This window comes from Amblyraja radiata, chromosome 8, assembly GCF_010909765.2.
Source record: "Amblyraja radiata isolate CabotCenter1 chromosome 8, sAmbRad1.1.pri, whole genome shotgun sequence".
In the NCBI taxonomy this organism is placed as follows: Eukaryota; Metazoa; Chordata; class Chondrichthyes; order Rajiformes; family Rajidae; genus Amblyraja; species Amblyraja radiata.
The window spans coordinates 77,084,818-77,108,063 of record NC_045963.1 but is presented as its reverse complement, the minus strand read 5'-3'; the positions used below and the strand labels follow the sequence as shown (position 1 = coordinate 77,108,063).

General features: G+C 40.9%; 2 protein-coding genes across 2 annotated transcripts in view; one reads left to right on the top strand and one right to left on the bottom strand.

Annotated features, from left to right (window-relative positions):
- The window catches only part of macrod2 (mono-ADP ribosylhydrolase 2), a 1,179,663-nt gene that overhangs the window by 1,145,679 nt on the left and 10,738 nt on the right, over positions 1-23,246 (bottom strand). Inside the window, exon 2 of the mRNA XM_033026285.1 lies at positions 22,146-22,277. Coding sequence (XP_032882176.1) covers positions 22,146-22,170 — 25 coding nt within the window. The 5' untranslated portion in view covers positions 22,171-22,277. The remainder of the gene's footprint in view (positions 1-22,145; positions 22,278-23,246) is intronic.
- sel1l2 (SEL1L2 adaptor subunit of ERAD E3 ligase) overlaps positions 22,169-23,246 on the top strand; it is a 53,737-nt gene continuing 52,659 nt past the window's right edge. The window contains exons 1-2 of the mRNA XM_033026423.1: positions 22,169-22,233; positions 22,331-22,527. Of these exons, the coding sequence (XP_032882314.1) occupies positions 22,169-22,233; positions 22,331-22,527 (262 nt within the window). The remainder of the gene's footprint in view (positions 22,234-22,330; positions 22,528-23,246) is intronic.

Sequence of the window (23,246 nt, the reverse complement as noted above, 5' to 3'; positions counted from 1 at the left end):
CTGGAAAAGTCTCCCACTCACAGGCAGTTATTATTTTCAAAGTTGGCTTTTTAAAAACTTTAAATATCAATAACATGTGAAATATAACATAAAATGTGAAGAAACTTGATACTAACAACCACGGGAAAAAGTTGAGTAAGATTCTGCAAAATGTTTGAGCTATTGTGTACCGTTTTGGCGTTGTTCCTTGATCTCAGAGACAGACAGACAAACAAGGCAAGACTTTTAATAGTATACTAGACCAAGTATACTAGACCAAGTGGGACCCGTTGGGCAACAATCCACCACTCACCCGTTCCTCCAACACAACCCATTTCCACCACTCACCCCTTTCCCCCATCGTAACCCGTTCCCCAACGCAATAATCCACCACTCATCAATAGCCCCCCACAGGAGGCCTGGTCCCCCAACGCAACCCGTTCCCCAACGTAAGAATCCACCACTCACCTGTTCCCCCAATGCAACCTGTTACCCCAATGCAACATTCCACCACTCACCCACAGCCCCCAACCGTGGAGGTCATTTTAAACAAAAAAAATGTAATTGCACTAAAATGATGTGGCACCTACATCACTAATGTGATGTAGGTGCCACCGACAAGGCCATCTTTTGTTATCCAAATCTAATCATTAAACTTTGCGGTGCTGGGTTAGGCTGGCAGATTCATTCCCTGAAGGACATTTGCTGTGAAGGACTCAGTGTTCTGGGATAGAAACATTGTAGCCGGTAGGGCATTGTGACGTCATAACTGCCTAACTGCCAGTGCTGATTTGAAGAAATCAGACTTTTAAATGTCACTTTAAAAATGTTAAATCTCCCCCACTACGTCCCTCTCCTTACAACAGAGATCAGCAGCAGAGAGCAGCAGGGGAGAGCAGCAGAGATCCCATCGTGATGTCATTTTCGGTTTTCGGAATCTTCACGACAGCTTGTATAAATGAGATTCCATTGTGATTGGATGACTGGGGGATGGCATTGTGACATCATCACTGGCAGCTGCTAGAAAAGTCTCACTCTCACAGGCAGTTATTATTTTCAAAGTTGGCTTTTTTTAAACTTTAAATATCAATAACTTGTGAAATATAACATCAAATGTGCAGAAACTTGGTACTAACGACCTCAGGAAAAAGCTAAGATTCTGTAAAAAACTTTGCGCTATTTTGTACCGTTTTGGCGTAGTTCCTTGATCTCAGACAGACAAGTCCAGACTTCTAGTTATATGTAAATAGGTTGTTCCATAAACACTGAAGTATCACACTTATTCCAATAATATGCTATCTCAACTCAGTTTTTAAAATTCCACCTTTGTTTCAGCTTTGTTCTTGTGAAAGAAATTATGATCCCAACTTTCACCGGTCCACATTTCCCAGGTTCCCAGCAGGTTTCATCTCAACTTATAGCTTGGGACGTTATCATATCCCATGAGAATAACATATTTAACATCCAGCAAATGTTCCCGCTGTTGTAATGAATCAATTCAGTAGGTTGTGAAGCTCAACTTTATTTCTAAAATTATTCCATTGTCAAAAGAAATAAAACAATTAAATCGGGCTGCATTGTGGTGATCTGAGTTGTGGGCTTTGTTCAGTCAAGCAACACATTCAGTATCCCTCCTGGGAAGTGTTATGGGTTATGAGTGTGATGGTGCTGACACAAACTTAAATGCTGCACAGATTAAATTACAATTCTCTTTATTTTTCATGAATAATTTGAATGTTCTATAGTTAATAACTGCCAGAGAGAAACCACCTATTTTGTGTGTTCATTAGAAATGCTATGTCGCTGTTCCCCAACCATAGCTTTTGGGCTAATACGGCTCAAATCTCGGCGCCCAGAGCGTTTTCCTTCCTCTCAACAACAACTCAAGTCATGCAGTTTATTAATTTCAAGTACAAGAAAATAAAAGAACCAACAGACACCTCTCTTATCAAAGATTTGAACTGACAGTTATATTACCTACTTGAACAATTTTAGATGATCTCAAGGTATTATATGGGGAAAAAAACATCAGAGAATGGTCCATTTCATAAGAAACAGGAGTAGAATTAGAGCATTCAGCCCATCAAGTCTACTCCGCCATTCAATCATGGCTGATCCATCTCTCCCCCCTAACCCCATTTTCCTGCCTTCTACCCATAACTTCTGACACTTGTACTAATCATAAAACAATCTCTGCCTTAAAAATATCGACTTATGGCCTCCACAGCCTTCTGTAGCAAAGAATAAAATATTAATTCCAATTATTGCCCCTATTTATGCGGTGAATTATATGCAGAACTTAAAATTGTTTCTGCAATTCTTCCAGGTTCAATAACTGGTTTGTTATAAAGTCGTTGGATAGTTTCCTCCGTTGACCATTCTACTGTCTTGAGGGTTTTGTCCATTGGTACGTCCAGCTTCATAGCTGCCAATGTAGCTGCAGCCCTGATGGAGTAAGATTTAATTTCTCCTTAGAGTCCACTCCAGCCTTTGTCAGGACTAGCTTAGCCATTTAGAGATGATCTGGACTGTCACTGTTTTGAGTGACTATTAGTAGCTGATAAACATGACATTTCTTCCCTCTGATGATCTAGCATACTTCATGTATGATAGTAAATGAGTTATAATACAGCAACGACCATCTGTCGTATAGGCTCTGTACTTTGTTTTTAGGCCTGCTGACCCCTGTCTGTTCGGTTTGACCCTTTGATTGATGTGACAGGTTTAATTCCCTGATGAAATCATCATGTTGTCCAGCCTTAGTTTCTGTAGTGACTGGACTCTTTGCGCCGTGACCAAGGCCATCAGCATGACTGTTTACATAGTCAGTTTCTGTAATGACAGAGCTGTAGCTGGAGACCAGTTTCTTAACTTGGTCAGTACAAAACTCACATCCCATATATGAATGTACCTAGTTCTTGGGGATTAATTTTAACATGCCCTTAATGAGTTTTGTTACCAGTGTGTGTGTCCCCACAGAATGTCGCTCTGTACCTTCGACAGGTATGTAGACAGAGCACTCCTGGCGCAATTATGGTACTATGACTAAGCCTCTCATCGTAATGGAGGCTTGCCAGGAATTCCAGAACAGATGGCTGTTTATAGATCTGTGGGTGATAATAGTTATGAACGTATTTCCTATTTCTAGAGAATACCAAGTACTGTCCGGGTTGTCGGGAAAACTGCTCCAGCGACCGTTGTCCTAGCGCTAAAGTCGGCTCCGTTCCTGTTTAAAAGCAATTAACCAGATTCACCACCCTCTGACTAAATAAATTTCCTTCATAAATGAACGTTCTTTAATTCTGAGGCTATGACCTCTAATCCTAAACTCTCCCACTAGTGGAAACATCCTCTCCATATCCACTCTCTCCAAGCCTTTCACTATTCTGTATGTTTCAATGAGGTCCCCCCCTCATTCTTCTAAACTCCAGCGAGTACAGGACCAGTGCCGACACTCAACCTACTCATTGCTGGGATCATTCTTGTAAACCTTCACTGGACCCTCTCCTGAGCCAGCACATCCCTTCCTCAGATACGGTGCCCAAAATTGCTCACAATATTCCAAATGCGGCCTGACCAGTGTATTATAGAGAACCAGTATTACATCCATCTTTATGTATTTCAAGAGCAGATGTATGTTTTTGCGATGCAGAGGATATTAATTTGCTGTTCAGGTGTGGTTGCATGTAATGTGATATTTCCCACTGTTTACAGTGTTTGCACAATGCCCACTTGCTGCAAGCAGTTACATCTTGTGGTTTAAAGGCCAGTTGTTTAAATCTGCTTCTAAATCCCCTACAAATTCCCTTATGACCTTACGAACAAGATTATGATTTTAAACTTTATGAAAAACCGGGTTCTTTTAAAATGTGTGTTTGATAAGACACCCACACCAAATCCTGGCATCACATCAGTCCAGTCCTCAAACAACTTCACTGGCTTCCCATCTCCCACCGGATCACCTACAAAATCCAGATCCTCACCTACAAAGCCCTCCACCATCTGGCCCCCCCATATCTCACTGACTTCCTCTCCCCCTACCAACCCTCATGGTCCCTCAAATCCACATCAGCCGGTCTCCTCTCCATCCACAAGTCCAACCTCCACAGTTTAGGGGACAGAGCCTTCTCCAGGGCAGCTCCCAGGCTCTGGAACTCCCTCCCCCAACTGATCCGCAATTCCTTGTCCCTCACCATCTTCCAGTCCCGCCTCAAGACCCATCTCTTCACCTCTGCCTATCCTTAGCCCCACGTCCCCCTCCCTTTTCATCTGTGCATTAATTGCCTTATTATTGTGTTTTGTATTGAATTCTGTCTTTACTTTGTGCACTAGTCATGTCTCTACTATTTATTTCATTCCCCTTACATGTTTTTCTCTACCTGCAAAATTTTTGTAAGGTGTCCTTGAGACTCTTGAAAGGCGCCCAAATAAAATTTATTATTATTATATTAAATAACGAGTGTTTAATATGACATGAAAACTCAGTAAAAATGTGGAATTAATTTACTCATAATTAAATTTACAGAAAAGATTCATCTACTCCAAAGCCAGGTTTGAGAAGCCTTAATTAAGGTTTATTATTGTCACAAGTATCAAGGTACAGTGAAAAACGTTGTTTTGCGTGCTATCCAAACAGTATATACCGAACATAGATACAATTCATTCAAACTCAAGTACAATAGGTAGAGCAAAGGGGAAGAATAAAGTTCTCATTGTTGTAGTGCACCAGGTTCCTTAAAGTCCAAGGTCCTCAATGGGCTGGAGGTGATTCCAACAGTCGCCTAGCTTATGGAAAGACCATTCAGAAACCTCATAATCGAGGTGAAGTCTTGTCTTCAGTCGTGTGAGATCTTTGTGCTGATTTTGTCAACATAATCAAGAACTTAAAACGTCATGGCACAAGAGCAAAAGATCTTTGTATTTGATTTTGTGCAGGTATCCAGTTTTCATTGACTACCTTGCCACAGCACCATTGAATGGTGGTTTCAAAAACAAAAAGTAATGCTCACATCAATTTAAAACAAGATAAGAATAAGATAGATTTCATTTTTAACTAGGAAGTTAACTAGGCAGAGTATTGTTTAGTTTGTAACATATATATTCGGAAAGATGGAAAATAATTACATTTTCTGTGCCTGCGCAACAGCAAGAAAAATGGATAATTGTTTTTGACATTCAGATCAAATTATGTATTGGTACTGATGCTGTGATCATGAAAACACATCAGCCCACTTACTTTTTCAGGTGCCGGAGAAGATTCAACATGTCCACAGGGATACCGTGGGCGGCACGGTGATGCAGCGGTAGAGTTGCTGCCTTACAGCACCAGAGACCCGGGTTCTATCCTGACGACAGCTGGTGTCTGTACGGTGTTACTGCATTCTCCCCGTGTCCTGCGTGGGATTTCTCTGAGATCTTCGGTTTCCTCTCAAACGCCAAAGACATACAGGTTTGTAGGTTAATTGGCTTGGTATATTGTATAAATGTAAAATTGCCCCTAGTGTGAGTTGGATAGTGTTAATGTGCGGTGACTGCTGGTCAGTGCGGACTCGGTGGGCTGAAGGGTCTGTTTCAGTGTTGTATCTCTAAACTAAACAAAAAAGTGGCAGCCTTTTGATATTATTGAACAGTTAAACTAAATTAAAGACTCTTGAACTTCTACAGATGCACAATAGGAAGTGTTCTGCCAGTATAAATCTCAGCCTGGTATGGCAACTGCTCTGACTGCCTGAACCTGCAGGGAGTGGTGAACATAGTCCCGTCTATCAAACGTTCTTCACTTCCATTCATCCAGTCCATTTTCTTGGTGATGGCATCAGGAAGGCTGGTAGTACAGTCAAGCATGCCCGTTAACCCTGCCAATTCTCTTTTCAACCTTCTTAGGGAAGATGCACAGCCTGCTGTCCAGACTCAAGAACAGTTTCCTCCTCATTGCTATCCAACTCCTGAACCAATCACCTCTTTCACACACCATCCCCGGACATGCGGTCATATTTTCTTCACTTTACCTCATTAGTTGTTAAATTACAATAACAATATACATTCGTATACAACAAACTACCAAAACATCATATACACAGGATGCGAAGAGATTCCTTGTTCTTCGGAAGCTCAGTATATATACAGTAATAGTAAGAGTCAGAATCTTACATGGTAGGAACAGGCCCTTCGGCCCAACTTGCCCACACCCACCAACATGTCCCATCTACACTGGTCCCACCTGCCCCTCTCCCTCTAAATTTGTCCTATCCATGTACCTGCCCAAATGTTTCTTAAATGTTGCAATAGTACCTGCCTCAACTACCTCCTCCGGCAGCCCGCCCCACACACCTGACCCTTTGTGTGAAAAAGTTACCCCTCAGGCTCCTATTAAATCTTCCCCCCCCCCCCCCCACCCCCCCACCCCCCACCCCTCACCTTAATTTGATTCCCCTACACTGGGCAAGAGACTGCATTTACCCGTTCTATTCCTCTCATGATTTTATACACCGCTATAAGATCACCATCATCCTCCTGCACTCTAGGAATAGAGTCTTAGCCTGCTCAACATCTCTTTATAGCTCAGAATAAATAGAACAATGAATACGAGTGCAGAATAGCAGGATGGTGCAAGACTACAATATAAACTAATCCAAAAATAGGGAAATAATAACCAACAATAACAGAACAATCGAATAAGATAGAATTAAGACTGAGTGTCTACAAAGGGGCGAGCTAGTGATGGACTGGGCTTCTTCATCTTGGCGTATGGCGTGCACAACCTAAAGTTGTAGGACAACTTGTTCTATTTGATTGTGCACGCCAGGTTGATTGCATTCGTCGAAACAGAGCGGACCACGTGAAGGTTGCAATCTCCCACCCCATGCACTGAGCTGTGCTCACCACTTTCTGCAGGTTCAGGTGGTCAAGGGCAGAGCAGTATCTCATCAAAATACTTTCTATAGCACAACTGTAGAAGTTCAATAAATCCAAGATGGATGTGTTGAACCTTCCCAGACATCCAGGCAAATACACCGAGGCATTTTATTGAATTCCACATCGGTGTGAAGTGGCCCTTTTAGGTTGCTGATGATATGGATGCCTCGGAACTTTAAGCTCTATATCTGCTCGGCTGATGAGGGCATGGCGTGGCATCCAACCTCCCCCAACCCCCAACTGTCTTGCTGACTAGGAGGTTGCCTTGACCCCACAACACAAGATTCTCAACTTCCTTTCTGTACTTCCTTTGTGGGTGTGTTGTAGAATGAGCAATAACAGCAGTATCATCGGCAAACTAAAATGGAGAGTTGGTGCCAGAGGGTGCAAAAAATCCCAAGAGGCAGCAGTGTTGAGGGCAGTGTTGAGGGCCATGGAGGAGAAAATGTCAAGACCAGTTGTAACTGACAATGGTCTGCCAGTCAGGAAGTCCAGAATCCAAAGCAGATGGAGGCCCCAAGACCAAGGTCCAGAAATTTAGAGATTAGTTTATCCCATATTATCAAAGTTAAAATTTGTCACATGCACCACAAGGTGCAGTGAAATGTAATTTACCATGCAGCATTGGTAAAAAAAGTTGGTCCTTAAAAAAGGACACGATACACAACGTAATTCAACACAAACATCCACCACAGCATCCTTCACTGTGGTGGAAGTCAATACAGTTCAGACGGTCCTCCTCCTCCTCCCTTGTTCACCCGTGTCGTGGCCCTGACCCTCCGTAGTCACCACTACGGACGGCCCGATGTTGAAGCCCTCTGGTCGGGATGGTCGGAACGCCGACGTCGGGACAGGTAGAGTGTTGAAGGTTGATTTGTACTCAATGAATAGCATTTTAACATAGCATTCTTATTGTCAAGGTGTTCCAGGGCTAAATGTACTGCAAGAGAAACAGCATCCTCCATAGATCTATTTTCCTGCATACAAGTTGAAAGGGGTCGACATTGCCTGGAAGACTGACGTAGATGTGCTCCATTACAAGTACTTTCAAAGTACTTCACTGGGCAGTGAAAGAGTTAATACAGTCAAATCTAATAGGGTTCACAAAATTGAGTAGTTGGAATTGTTCTTCTTAAGATGGAAACTAAGAATGAATGGTCTGCAAACAGAGTAACTCGGTACCAAGTCTGTATAATGTTGCCAAAGTTTGCAAATATTGGACTCCGTGCCAAGTCTGTATAATGTTGCTGACTTTGCATTTACTATGTAGAACACAAAGATGGAGTAAAAGGTTGTCATTTTCATATAGAAATTAACATGGAAGCTTGCAGTATAACATGTGCTTGTCCAAGCCATGAAGATGGACTTTGATCCAATGACACTGCAGAGGTAAGCAATAACTTGTTAATGGAGGAGCCTGATTTAGGCCCAGCTTTTCCTATATCTGAAAGGCTGTAGAATCTTTCAGTCATGCCATATTCAGACTCAGTAGAAGTGTTTTATTGATAAGAAAAATGTATAACTGCACTAACTTTCCTTTGTTCAGAAAGTGGAGCCTGGGGAGCGCTGTGTAAAGTTGTGTTCAATTTGCACCGGGCACCCGCCACTCCTGTCTGACGATATCGATTAAAGATTGTCTTAGTTTACCTTCAACCATGTGTGTTGTCTGTTTTAAGATGCAAACTTTAATAGCAGTAGCCATTGAGACAGATCACTTTATTTTTCTTGTATACTGGCATAATGGAGGTTTCTTGAGGCAGATGTGGAAAGTAGACTACTGAAGCGAGAGGTTGAAGATGCCAATGGAGATGTGGAAAGTTGACTGGCTTAGGGCCCTCCCAGCGATCTACTGAGGCAACCCTGTTTAAGAGAGTTGATTCTTGTGGGGGGGGGGAGGAGAAAAGAAGGAAGGAGGAAAATTAAGGATAGACTGAAGAAAGTCTACAACCCGAAACGTCACCTATTCCTTTTCTCCAGAGATGCTGCCTGACCCGCTGAGTTACTCCAGTATTTTGTGTGTATCTTTGGGAGAAGCCAGCATCTACAGTTTCTTCCTACACAAAATTAACTTGCTTGGAAGAAGGAATAAAGGTCTGGAACATCAGAGGGATACTGCAAAATATCAACAGTGGGAAGAAAAGACCAATAGGTCCACCAGCAAGGCAGTTGTGGTGATGGCAGGTCTTTGAAGGAGTGAAGCTCTGAAACCATGCTGCAAGAGTTATACAGAGTAGAACGTGTGTTCCATGATTTGGCAACAAGCATAACAGTTTTAAGTAAGAGGAAGGTAGTGGGACAAAGTGACAAGCAAACTTAAGGCATACCCATAAATCTAGAGTCTTAAAATACTTGTGAAGAACCAAGATAGCTTCACGGATGGGATTGCAGGGAAGAGAGAAACAAAGCTCAGAATATATAACTGGTGTCACCCGTGGAGACGATTATTGATTCCTGCTGTGGTCGCGAGCTAGACATCTGAAAGCAAAGTTGACAATGAGCACCAGGGTAAGAAAGCCAAATCATCTTTCATAAGTAACAATGGAAGAAAACAAGGAGATACTCAGAAGTTAAGCAGCATCCATGGACAGGGAAATAGCGTTAAATGTTTCAGGTAATTGAAATTTCATCAGAACTGTAGTGTTCATCCGGTTTCTCTCCACAGCTGCTGACTGACCTTCTGAACATCTCAAACCTTAGCTTTTATTTCAGATTTCCAACACTTGCACTTTTTTTTTTTAAATTATGTTTTTCTGACGTACAGCTCCACTTAAAAATTGTAGCATTTTCTAATACAAGAGCAAAATGCAGCGCATGGGAACAAAAATATTTCTGCTTGCCCGAGAAATGTTTAATTAAGAGCAGAAAGTCAGCTTGTATATTTGATGAGACAAAGGTGAAGCAAAATGTTAATTCTACAAAATCTTCAAATCGTTTAGCGAAACTATAAAAATGTGTATATTTTGTTCTATTCAGGAGAATGCAAGTTGATTCCCTTAATGAATCAGCCTTGCATTCTCACATATTAAATCCAATAAATCTTACGGACATCTCCCACATAAATCAATTCACACACGCAGACATACATCACCATCTCCGTAAAGAAAGTGGTGTGATAGTCGTCAGGTACAAGCAAACAGTTATCAAGTTGTAGCATTCAAGTAAAACAAAAGAATCTAATCCAACAAAACAAAGACAGCTTGGTACATACATTTTAAATTTAATAATGGTACTTTAATGTGTATGATTTTTTTGTTTAGAAACTTCTATTTTTAAATAGAACTATTTTACCCCAGGCAGCACAAAAGTCTGATAAAATCTCTTCCAAATAGATAAAGAAAAATGTGTTGCTTGTTTTGTTTCTTTTATTGGTATGTTCTTCTGACAGGTCATTCGGGATTGGTAGCTTTCACAAGTCTTTAGTAGTTTCCCACTGGCAGTTTTCTAGCCACTGTCCTCGATTTTGATTTGAACGTTTCCCCATCTGCCAAAATATAGTGAAGCAAGTGTTTTTTTTAATTGATTGCTAGAAAATATAAATAGTACTTTATTTACCTATTGTAGGTAAATAAATAACGAACTATCAGTCACATGGCTAAATCTAGATTACAAGTTAGAACAATCCACTATGAAACTGGTCACATTCAACAGGTTGTAAACATAATGAGCTAACAATGCTTTATTTTTGCAAAATGACTTCAGAAAATTGAAGGATTGCCATACCATGTTAAGGCAACTTACCGATTCTGTACTCTGAACAAAATATATGGACTTTTCACTAACCAAATTAATCATTAAACCACACCTTTTTCTGTAACTTCCCACCAATTATCAGATAAAGTACAAGATCATGATTAATTATCATTTTCAGCTGTATGTGCAAAGCTTTTCCACTATGCAGCGGCGGTTAAAATAAAACATCAAGCCCTACATAGCATATCTCGCAGCTTTCTGGCAAAAAGGAAACAAGTTGGCTCTGATGATTAGCAGTCACTCACAAGTCATAAATAAATTGGCAAATCCAAAACCTGCCGTTCAATCTCCAACCAAATACGTCAATTGATAGACTTGAACTTCATGTTCTTGTTCTTGTTCTAAAAATAAAAGCAACAAGTTGATCTGTCATCAACATTTTACATTCTTCCAGGCAAAATAGCCTTCTGATGATTGAAGAGTTGGAGAACAGGGGGCAATTACACAGCAACCAACATGTATCATTCAGTCCCCACTCTGAAGCTGTATGCAATGTTATGACCATGTCCCACGGTACGAGTTCATTCCAAGAGCTCTCCTGAGTTTTTAAAAAAATCAAATTCGTGGTAAGCACGGATAATGAATGTAGCGGGTACGTCGGACCTCGGGGACGTCTCTTAGCAGTTTGTAACGCTAACGGCAGGTAAGCGCGGGAAGACTCGTGAAGATTTTTCAACATGTTGAAAAATGTCCACGAGAGCCCCGAGTACCGACGAACGCCCATTACCGTAAATCTCCGAGTTCGAATTAGGGCAAACTCGGGAGAGCTCTTGGAATGAACACGTACCGTGGGGCAGGGCCATTACAATAGTTAGATCTCCTCCCTAAATATTATACCAATTGTACAACTGTGACCAGAATATCTCCACCACTTTCTGTGGCCTCCTTCATTCTTGAATATTCGAGTTATCGAACCAGGCAGGATGGCAGTCAGAATGCTGTTGACTCCCCACTACCATTCCGTAGAGGATGACAGGTTGATGGATTCTTGACTTTCTATCACCAAAGTCAATCAGTTGCTTGATCTTACTAACATTGAGAGCAAGGTCATTGTTCTGGAACCACTCAACTGGTCAGTAGTAATTGAAGCATGCACCTTGCTCTTTTTGGGCACTAGTATTATGGATGTCCTTTTAAAGGAGGTGTGAATCTCGGACTACAGTGGTGAGGGGTTGAAAATATCTGCAAAATCCCCAGCCACTCAGGACCAATTATAATTGTGCTATAAAGCCAAATGTGTCAATGGGGGAAAAGGGGGCTCGGGGCAAGAGCTTCAGACTCATAACAAAGTTATTTTTCTTTACAAGATTTGCAAAAATAAAGGTCCTTTCAATAACAATGTTTATTTTTGTTACTGCAAGCTAAAGATTCTAAAGGCTCTATGTCACAATGTTTAGCACGTGTCAATAGAAGCAATTGATTGGCAATTTCAATTGCCTTTTGTGGTTAAATTTGAAGCTATGTTCTTAAGAAACAATGGTGTCCAATTACTGCAGGGAGATTATATTAGTTCACGACCTCCTTTTATCAGCTTGTTAATTTTCTAAGCAAATTTTAAGTAGTACTCAAGTTCATCATCAAAATAGCGTTAACACTAATTTGGTAAACAAAATACAAATAATGTCCCGTAATTCATGGCTCAGGTTTACAGCCAATCCGTATAATGAAATTGCGCATTTTGGAAGAAATAGCTACAGTAAAATGCAGTGTACATAAATGTCATCGCCATTTTATCTTAAATTTCCATTTTAAGTTTAAGCTTCCAATGGAAAACTCCTCCAGTGTTAAATTTTAAAATGTATTACGTGACCCTTCTGTTCCTTTTGCAAAATAACCCCTCGCCCCAAGGCCCCCCCCCCCCCCCCAGCATCTCTGGAGAATATGGTGGGGGAGGAGGAGGGTGGAAAAGGAGGAGAAAAAAGCTGCAAGAGGGGCTGGCAAGTGTAGGTAGATACAGGCAAGGAGGACTTTGGATCATCAGCACAAAATGTTAAAAAGAGGCTGAAAAATGCAACTAACGCAGGGCTTTACCCAGCTCTTCTGTCAGCTCTTTACTACGACAGAGTAAAGTACAATTCCTTTCTTTGCAAATCATCCGAGTTATTTTGCTGCACCGAAATTCCATCTGAAATTCCATGTTATTTCTATTTTTAAAAAGCTCTAAAGTACTTTTATAAGTTTAAAGAAGAGATTTAAGTAATTCTTGGATTGATTTTGGAAAGACAGGCTTTGAAATATGGCTCATTGATGGCATTATTAATTATCCAAGGGTTTTCCCCAGAAGTAATAAAGACAAGTCTGGATGAATAGCCTAATACCAGAATAAAGAATCTGCAAAATTGCAAGCAGAACAACGCATGCCAACATTTGAACAAAAGTGTATTGCAGAGATAAGTTTATTATAAAACAATTCCAGGGTTTGTCTCCAACATTCTCTTCCAAAAAGCCTTTCTGGACATTAACCAATATAAGTGGAGAAAGGCACTTTTAGTCCCTAAAATTGAATAGTCAAATACAAGTACTTACAAGACAGTAAGACGTATTAAATGTGCCAAGCCTCCAATACCTGTACAAGCAAATTCAATGGAACTACTGACCTTCAGATGATAAAAAATCGATTTACATGGCAACAACATAAAATGCATGCAAACTCAAGAGATGGGGAAAAATCCAGGAGAACAAATAGCCAGAGAAGATTAGTGTTTCAATTCTTGAAAGGGGAAAAAGACAAGTATTTTGAATAGAAACATAGAATATAGGTGCAGGAGTAGGCCATTCGGCCCTTCGAGCCTGCACCGCCATTCAATATGATCATGGCTGATCATCCAACTCAGTATCCCGTACCTGCCTTCGCTCCATACCCCCGGATCCCTTTAGCCACAAGGGCCACATCTAACTCCCTCTTAAATATGCCCAATGAACTGGCCTTAACTACCTTCTGTGGCAGAGTGTTCCAGAGATTCACCACTCTCTGTGTGAAAAAAGTTTTTCTCATCTCGGTCCTAAAGGATTTCTCCTCTATCCTTAAGCTGTGACCCGTTGTCCTGGACTTCCTGGATTAATTTGTGATGCACAGATACAAGGGGAAGCAAAATAAACATATAAATGAGAAAGCCAAAGAAATATACACTATTATGAAAGGAGTGATGGGAGGTTCATTTTAATGCAGGCACGGAGTAGTTGGGACAAATGGCCACGTCAATGTTTTGGATTACAGGGAATGGTAATTTCCAATTATAGAAATTGCAAGATTCTGTCATGCTTGGGGGAATGAGTCTTTTCTAACTATGGCCAGAAGGCGATAGATGGGACTGCACTATCATAATTCAAATCTGATGAATGTATCTTGGCACCAGAGATCTTATATTACAAAAGAATATTTTAGACTATTATGTGGAGTTTGTTCAAAACATTCTCCTAAAAAAAATAAAAAAATCAGAACACTTCAAATGGTGGAAATTAGTTAAAAATGAAAAAATGACTGGAGTAACTTTGCAGGTCACATAGCATCGCTGGAGACCATGGATGAGTGATATTTCAGGTTGGGATCCTTCTTCAGACCGATTGTAGTTATGGGGGAGAAAGCTGGGAAAGAGGAGGGGCAAGACAAAACCTGCAAGTAATAGGATAACAGTGGGGGGGGGGGGAGAAATTTGATAGGAAGGTGGTTGAACAAAAGTCAAGAGATGAAAAGACAAAAAACGTGAGATACATGTCATGTTTCTTTATTGTCACTGGGTCTAAGTCCTGCAACTCCCTGCTCATTAACTTTGTGGACATGCCATCACCAACTGAAATGCAGTAATTCAAAGTAATTCATAGTCAATGTCTTAACAACAATTACAAACAAGAAATAAATATTCTCACTAGTGATGACCCCATCACGGAAATTTCTCCTACTTGTGAGGTACACTACAATGAAAAAAATGTCATGATCGAATGTGTCCATCTACAAATCTGTCATAACCAAGTTAACATTGCACTTATTTTGCTTTGCTTTTTGGAAAAAGCATGCAGTAAAACAGTAAAGCTTATTGGCTAATATTTTTCTTGTAAAATTATTACAGCATATAACAAAGAAACAAATTTAACTTTTTAAAATAATTGCACAATCCAACGGAAAATAAATTATTCCAACCAAATCACCACTGAAGGTAAATATCTTCAAGGTATAGCTGCACTGAATTGGGAACTGCTGTTTACTTATTCAATAGATGGGACAGTGGCATTTAAGTGGCTTTAGATACAATTGTGTTGTTTAAGAGGCTTTTAGATAGGCATATGGATATGCTAGGAACGGAGGGATATAGATCATGTGTTGGCAGAAAAGATTAGTTTAACTTGGCACCAAGTTTGGCACAGATATTGTGGGCCGATGAGCCTGTTCCTGTGCTGCACTCTTCTATGTTATAATATGCGATTTAAAATCAAAGGATTCAGCAATAAATCAGTCTAAAATGTCAAATTAACCACTCACCATCTTTGTCAGTTGGTAAAAAGAAATGTGGGATTGAATTATGGCAAGAATGAAAATAAAACAAACTACCTCGAAAATCTCATAGGAAGAACATGAATTACCATTTATTTTTGCAATTTTATTTATGAGTCAGTTAAATGTGGTGCCATCCTACATACACCGAGTCACTTCAAAAAACAAATCTCAACCAATGCATCTGCAAAACAGAACTGCAAAGATATATATTCTATTATTGTCAATCATTTATAAAGAGATACCTCAAGCTGGAAAAGACACATTTGCAACGCAAGGCAGCCAAAAATTATTGTTTCAATAACCACACCATACTACAGCCATAAAGCCCAAAATAAATTAATCCTTTTCATGGCCTGCACTGAGCTAAATTGCCAGATAATCACTTCTGTTGAACTAACTCCTCGCTATAAAATTCTAAAACAATAATCCCTTTCAAAAAACAAAAAAAATGACAGTTACTGAAAATAATAAAAAACAGAAAATGCTGAAGTTACTCAACAGTCAGTCAATATCTGGGGAAAAAAGTTAAAATCTAAGCCATTGGCCGTTTTAGGAAAAAGATAATTGAGCTGAAACCAAAATGTGTCTCGCTCCACAGATGCTGTTTGACCTGCTGAGTACCTCGGTTTTTAATAATTTATTTTGCCAATCTAGATAGGTATTGGGATAAAAGAAAAAGATTGGAAAAATATGCTGTTTAATTTAATTGTGTGGAACTTGCTCAGATAGGACATACAAAAATAAATTAATATTGTTTTCTACATGGAAATCCTCAGTACCCAAATGATACAAACAAAATCGGCATCTAAGTCCTACACGTAAGCTTTTAATACCCAGGATTTATATGTTGGTGCATCTATCTTTTATTTACAAGTTAATGTACAAGTTCTAAGATGTAATTTTTGCAACTGTATCCAAATTGGCTTTGACAAGATATTTGATTTCTCTTTTGTCACAGAACGATCGGGTATGCACATCTGAAGAATGCCACATTCTTTTTCTTTCACCACAGAAAATATTAAACTTCTGAACCAATTTCTTATTTTCTACAAATTATGACGCTAATTTGCTGACACAGACTTTGGAAATTTAGAACATAATAATCCTCAAAACATTAATACTCAAAAAAAAAGGTCAACATTCAGGGGGAGCTATGACAACATAGACAATAGACAATAGTGCAGGAGTAGGCCATTCGGCCCTTCGAGCCAGCACCGCCATTTAATGTGATCATGGCTGATCTTCCCCAATCAGTACCCCGTTCCTGCCTTCTCCCCTTATCCCCTGACTCCGCTATCTTTAAGATCTTTAGCTCCCTCTTGAGTGTATCCAGAGAACATATTTTACGTTGCATTTTACATGGGGGGGTGGGGGGGAGGCTGCTGAAGGTGATAGAATGAATGGGAGTTGCAGCATCAAACAATAGAACATTTGTAGCACTTGAGTAGACACAAAATGCTGGAGTAACTCAGCGGTTCAGGCAGAATCTCTGGAGAGAAGGAATGGGTGACGTTTCGGGTCGAGACCCTTCTTCAGACTGACGGTCAGCACTTGAATAGCTTACAACCCATTGGTATGAACAACCCATTGGTATTGAATTTTCCAATTTTGGGTCACACACCTCCCTTTTTTCCCCACCCCAATCTACTCTGTGCCCCACCCTGGTGAACAGCTATTTTTCCCCACTCTTTCCCATTCCCACCATCTCCTTCCATCTGGATTTACTTTTCACTCCTCCTCTTTCCTCATTTACACCCTTTTGTCTCAATTTCTAGCCTTCGGCCACCCATCTGCCAATCAAATCCCCCTCACCTGTACCCACCTATCACTTGTCAGACTTTGTCCCATCCCCACCTCCTTTCCAGCTTTTTCCTCTCCACCCTAATCAGTCTGATGAAGAGTGCAGACCTGAATTGTCACCTAATTAGGTCTTCCAGTGATGCTGCCTGACCCACTGAGTTACTCCAGCACTTGGTAATTTTTTTGGTAAACCAGCATCTGCAGTCGCTCGAGTCTCCGAAATGCTTGTACTTTCTTGGCATCCAGCATCAGCACCAAAAATCCAAATAAAGTCTGGAGCTGCAGAGGTTTCATTTAAAATTCTATGCTCTCCAGGAAAAACATGTCATTGCACCTGTTTCTCCTTTATTTCACACCCCTAGCATTTAAATCTCTAAATAAGACCATCAGAAATGGGAAACTCCTATTGAGAGTTCATATCCACTTTAAGCTGGTGCCATTTTTTCGTAGTCGTGTCTAGAAAATGATTAAACGAATAAGATCAAATCCACCACTATCCATTGACTCATTCTTCCTTCTCACCAAAACACTATTTCCACAAATTAGCATTAAAGAATGCTACAAACGCTATTGCTTCTCAAATGTGAAGTTTGTGGAAACTAACATTGATTTTTGACACCAGTATCTATCTATCTGCCAGTCAGCCTTTACTGCTCAGTCTGAAAAGTTCAAATTTCCAATTATACAATTGGATGCAATTTTTTCTTCCTGTACAATCACAATATCTGCTGTATTTTCTCAATTTAACACACTCCTTGGTAGCAGATACTGAAATTGCAATTACCGATGCGTCAAAAACCATGTGATTTTCGTTCAACCTGATATATTCTCTATTAAACTCGTGCCTATCAATAAAAAAAAACTTGAACATGACAGGCTGCAATTCATATGTAACAAAATTGTAGCTGAAAATAATAACATTACAAGATGTATTGAGGGTAAAAGTGCTATCCTTTGTAATTGCATGCTGCAGAATTATCACTTGTTGAATTGATGGGCATTGGACACTTCCTGGACACCCACTTGGACAACAGATACAAAACTTTAATTAACCCAGATCTCCTTTTCTTCCTTTGACTAATTCATTTGTGTTTCATGTAATACGATTACTTTCTTTTTTAGGAAAGTAATAAATAAAGTGTTGTTGATAACACAGCGTTAGCTATCATGCAGCATAAACAATTCTGCTTTTATTTAGCCATCAGACTAAAAGGATGACTTGCGTTACAATTTTATCAACATGTTACTATTTATAATCTAGTTTGGACATTTTTGCAGATAAAATATTTTAAAAGTAAAAGGGATTATACATTTGTTTTCCAAACATGTCAATTACATCACCTCACTTTGTCAACATTTCATACCCTGCTGCAAATGGCTCTGTTATCATTGTATACATGAAAACCAATGCCAAGAAATACACATTTTGGACATATAGTAGAAATCTAATTTAAACTTTGTCGTTCAGGACCCTCAGGCTGCAGATGACTTTAAACCCCAATTTCTTGTCCATTTTCTGCCCTGCAAAAATTCCTAATAAACTGAATGCAACGTTTCACCAACAATCTTTGACAAACTCTATAAACATGATCAATTCAGGAAACTTCCCAGAAATAAGATGAGAGGGGAACGATTTAAAAAGGACTTTAAACGAGGCAACTTTTTCCACACAGTGTAGGGACACAAAATGCTGGACAGGCAGCACCTCTGGAAGAAGGAATGGATGACCCGAAACGTCATCCATTCCTTCTACCCAGAGATGCTGCCTGTCCAACATTTTGTCTCTATCTTCAGTGTAAACCAGCATCTGCAGTTCCTTCCTGGAATAGAGAACTGGCTAGCAGGCAGGAAACAAAGAGTAGGAGCAAACGGGTCCTTTTCAGAAAGGCAGGCAGTGACTAGTGGGGTACCGCAAGGCTCCGTGCTGGGACCCCAGCTATTTACAATATATATTAATGATCTGGATGAGGGAATTGAATGCAACATCTCCAAGTTTGCGGATGGCACGAAGCTGGGGGGCAGTGTTAGCTGTGAGGAGGCTGCAAGGTGACTTGGATAGGTTGGGTGAGTGGGCAAATGCATGGCAGATGCAGTATAATGTGGATAAATGTGAGGTTATCCACTTTGGTGGCAAAAACAGGAAAGTAGACTATTATCTGAATGGTGGCCGATTAGGAAAAGGGGAGATGCAACGAGACCTAGGTGTCATGGTACACCAGTCATTGAAAGTAGGCATGCAGGTGCAGCAGGCAGTGAAGAAAGCAAATGGTATGTTAGCATCGATAGCAAAAGGATTTGAGTATAAGAGCAGGGAGGTTCTACTGCAGTTGTACAGGGTCTTGGTGAGACCACACCTGGAGTATTGCGTACAGTTTTGGACTCCTAATCTGAGGAAAGACATTCTTGCCATAGAGGGAGTACAGAGAAGGTTCACCAGACTGATTCCTGGGATGGCAGGACTTTCATATGAAGAAAGACTGGATAGACTCGGCTTGTACACGCTAGAATTTAGAAGATTGAGGGGTGAATCTTATAGAAACTTACAAAATTCTTAAGGGGTTGGACAGGCTAGATGCAGGAAGATTGTACCCGATGTTGGGGAAGTCCAGAACTAGGGGTCACAGTTTAAGGATAAGAGGGAAGTCTTTTAGGACCGAGATGAGAAGATCATTTTTTACACAGAGAGTGGTGAATCTGTGCAATTCTCTGCCACAGAAGGTAGTTGAGGCCAGTTCATTGGCTATATTTAAGAGGGAGTTAGATGTGGCCCTTGTGGCTAAAGGGATCAGGGGGTATGGAGAGATGGGATACCGAGTTGGATGATCAGCCATGATCATATTGAATGGCGGTGCAGGCTCGAAGGGCTGAATGGCCTACTCCTGCACCTATTTTCTATGTTTCTATGTTTCCTCCACACAGAGTGGGATTCATTTATGGAACGAGCTGCCATAGGAAGTGGTAGAGGTGGGTACAGTTACATTTAAAAGATATTTGGGTAGGTACACCAATAAAAGCAAAATGGGTCAGATGCAGACAAGTGGGTGTGTTCCCATGTTGTGAAGCTCGATGATTATTACTCAGTTAATTAAGAAACCATTGCCTCATGAATTAAGAAATTTGGGTGTCTATTTGGGGCTTATCTTTCATTTTATACAAGAACCTTGTGGCCACTCAGCATCCCAATAATGTAGCTTTATTGCAGGATATAAAAAGAAAACCGGAAACCAAGGACAACGATCTTCTCTCATGACAGAGAAATTGATTGTAGAACACAGTTAATTCTCCAACAGAAGGCAGCAAGGGACAACTAAAGCAAGCAATGGCATGGTTTTCAGAATGGAGTGAGATAAATAAATTAAAAATCAGGATTTATTATAGTAGTGAAGATACAATAGAGAAAACAATTCAAGAACCGTAAAGATTTATGAATATTCATCCGGAAAGAAGCAATTTACCCATTTAAAGTTTTGTGATAACAATGTCCATTCAAAATGATTTCCTTTTCACTGAGCGATTCATCATTGACATATTTTTAATAATACGCAATCAAATTCTCTTATTAAATAATTTATAATTTAAATATCGTTCTAATCCTATTGTCATATTTCCATACATAAAACACACCTGTGTAGGAAGGAACTGCAGATGCTGGTTTAAACCAAAGATAGACAAAAAATGCTGAACTCAGCGGGAGTTCTTCAAACCCGTGTAGAAGGGTCTAAAGAAGGATCTCAACCCAAAACGTCATCCATTCCTTCTCTCCAGAGATGCTACCTGTCCCGCTGAGTTACTCCAGCATTTTGTGGCTATCAAAAAACATATTTGCTCTATGAAACACTTAAATACCAAAGCAGATTATTTCTTATAAATAGACTTTCTTATCAGCAACTCCAACACAGTCTGGTGTTGTGTTGTTAACTAACTTTCTAACTTCGGACTGTGGACACACTCAAAACATTTCCTGAGTAAACAGAGAAATAACTTTATGGAAACTTCAGTAAAAACTAAAATCTGTACATCTTTATGGAGCAAGGGGATACAAGCTTTTACTGCATGTACAAGGCTGGTTGCAATTTTAATGTCACTGGCATGTGACAAACTTGTGACGTTTGTTCATTTTGCTTGCTAACCTAGTTCAGGAAAGAACATGCAATAGCTGGCATAAGTGTATCTGTGGAGCAAACATTAGTCAGCTGCATTTCATCAACCTTGGAGACAAGAACAGAGTTAACATTACAAGTCAATGACATTTTATCAGTATTGTTCTGATGAAAAGTCAACAAACTGAAACATTAACTTTGTTTCACACTCTACAGATGCTGCCTCGCCTGGTGAGCATTCTTTGGTTTATATTTCAAGATATTCAGCAACTAGGATTTTATTTTGAGTTAACTGCCTCCCGTTCATACCACCTTACCACCAGAAGATTGCAAATTGCAGCTAAAAAAAAGCGCACAAAACATAACTCAAAAAGAAGAAAACTATAACATGTAGAATACTTCTGCCATTCAAGAAGTACTCATAACTAAATGTGGCAGACAAGAGAGCAGAAACATTAGTAACCATACATAACAAATATCTGCACTGCACCTCAGTTAAAGACTGTCATTGGCATTTAAACATTGACATCTCTTTAAACTGACATAAACGCTTGCAGCAGACGCCTGCAGGTGCATTTCAGGCGAGTTACATTGGAGAGGGGTCACATTGTATGGCGCATATAACACTGCCAATTATTATCAGGGTAATACACTACATTTAATTGTTTACACAACAACTATGCTACTATTCTGCGTTCGTATGTAGACAAAGAATGTTGATTCCCAGAAAGCCCGTGCAGGATCGACTGCAAAATGTGTAGTTCTTTGTATATGTGTCACACGGTGCGTGTATGAGAGAAAGTGTGTGTGGGGTGTTTTTAAACACGAATGCAAGGATGAGCATGTACGTGTTCTCATTTCATTCCGACCACCAACACCACCGCTGACAGGTTGCGCTTCAAGGCCTACCCTAGCGACAGCAACAACAACAAAAAAGGCTTTCACTGCAGCCAGCGGGTTAGCGATGACCGGCGAGGCAAAGAAAGGACAAGGGCGAACTTTGGGTCCCATTGCCCCTCCGCCGGCCGCCACAGTGACAGATGAGAAACACGCCGCAGACGGTCCACACATACACACTGACACACGCCGGCTTGCAGCACACAACCCACCTGTGGATTTCTTTTCTTTCGGCATGGCTCCTTTTCTTCTTTCTTCGAAGGTGTGTCAGGCCGCCCGTTATTTTCTCCCTCAGAGAGTGTGTGTGTCTCTGTCTGTCTGTTTCTTTATATCTCTCTCTCTCTCTCACTCACTTTCTCTCTCCCCCTCCGACCATAAAACCGCCTCGGTCTCCAAGGCACGACGACGACGCCACCGCCGCTCAACCTATCCTGCTGCCCAGCTCCCGCCCCCTCGGACACGCCCATTGGGCCGCTCACCTGCCCATCATCGCCCCCGCCGTCCGCTATTGGCCCGAGACCCACGCAAAACGTCCGCGACGTGCTCGGCGCGCCAACCGTCAGGTTCGGTTGCGCTCGGGCTCGCGACTTCATTGTAAGTTTCCGGTGCCGGGAATAAATTTTAAAATGCAGTTTTTTTTTAATTTTAATTAAAAAAACATTAGGAATGAACCCTGAGGGGAGGGGGCGGGGGGGAAATAGCGAACGAGGCCGCTCTCTCTTGCTCTCCTTCTCAATGTGAATTTGCATTTGTCGGCTCAGGTCCCATCTGCACAACACAGGATCGGCTTTGCATGGTGAATAACGCGCGGAAACTTTATGATTGTTGGGGGGGGGTCAAAGGAAATGAATCGAAGGTCTCGGCGGAGATGCGTTTTGCCGGGGGAAAGGGATAATTTGAGGGGGTTTCTGAGGGGGAAAAGGTGAAGCAGAGGAGAGGGAGCGGGAGGCGCCATCGCTTCCGGGTCAGAGGTCGGCCCGGGTGGTTGAGCTCGGCGCGCCGGTCGCCTAGCAACGGCCTGGGAGGGGAGTTTGAAATGAAGTTCATGCCTTTGGCTGGATGTCACTGCTCTGGGGGCTCATGGCACCGCACAAGCTGCTGCTCTTTGTCCTCCTCATCACCCCACCCTCACTGGCAAGTAGGTATTTCCAATCAGCTATCTCCTTGCCTGCCTTCCTTGCCTTGACTTTCAGAAGGCTTTCGACAAGGTCCCACATAAGAGATTAGTATACAAACTTAAAGCACACGGTATTGGAGGTTCAGTATTGATGTGGATAGAGAACTGGCTGGCAGACAGGAAGCAAAGAGTAGGA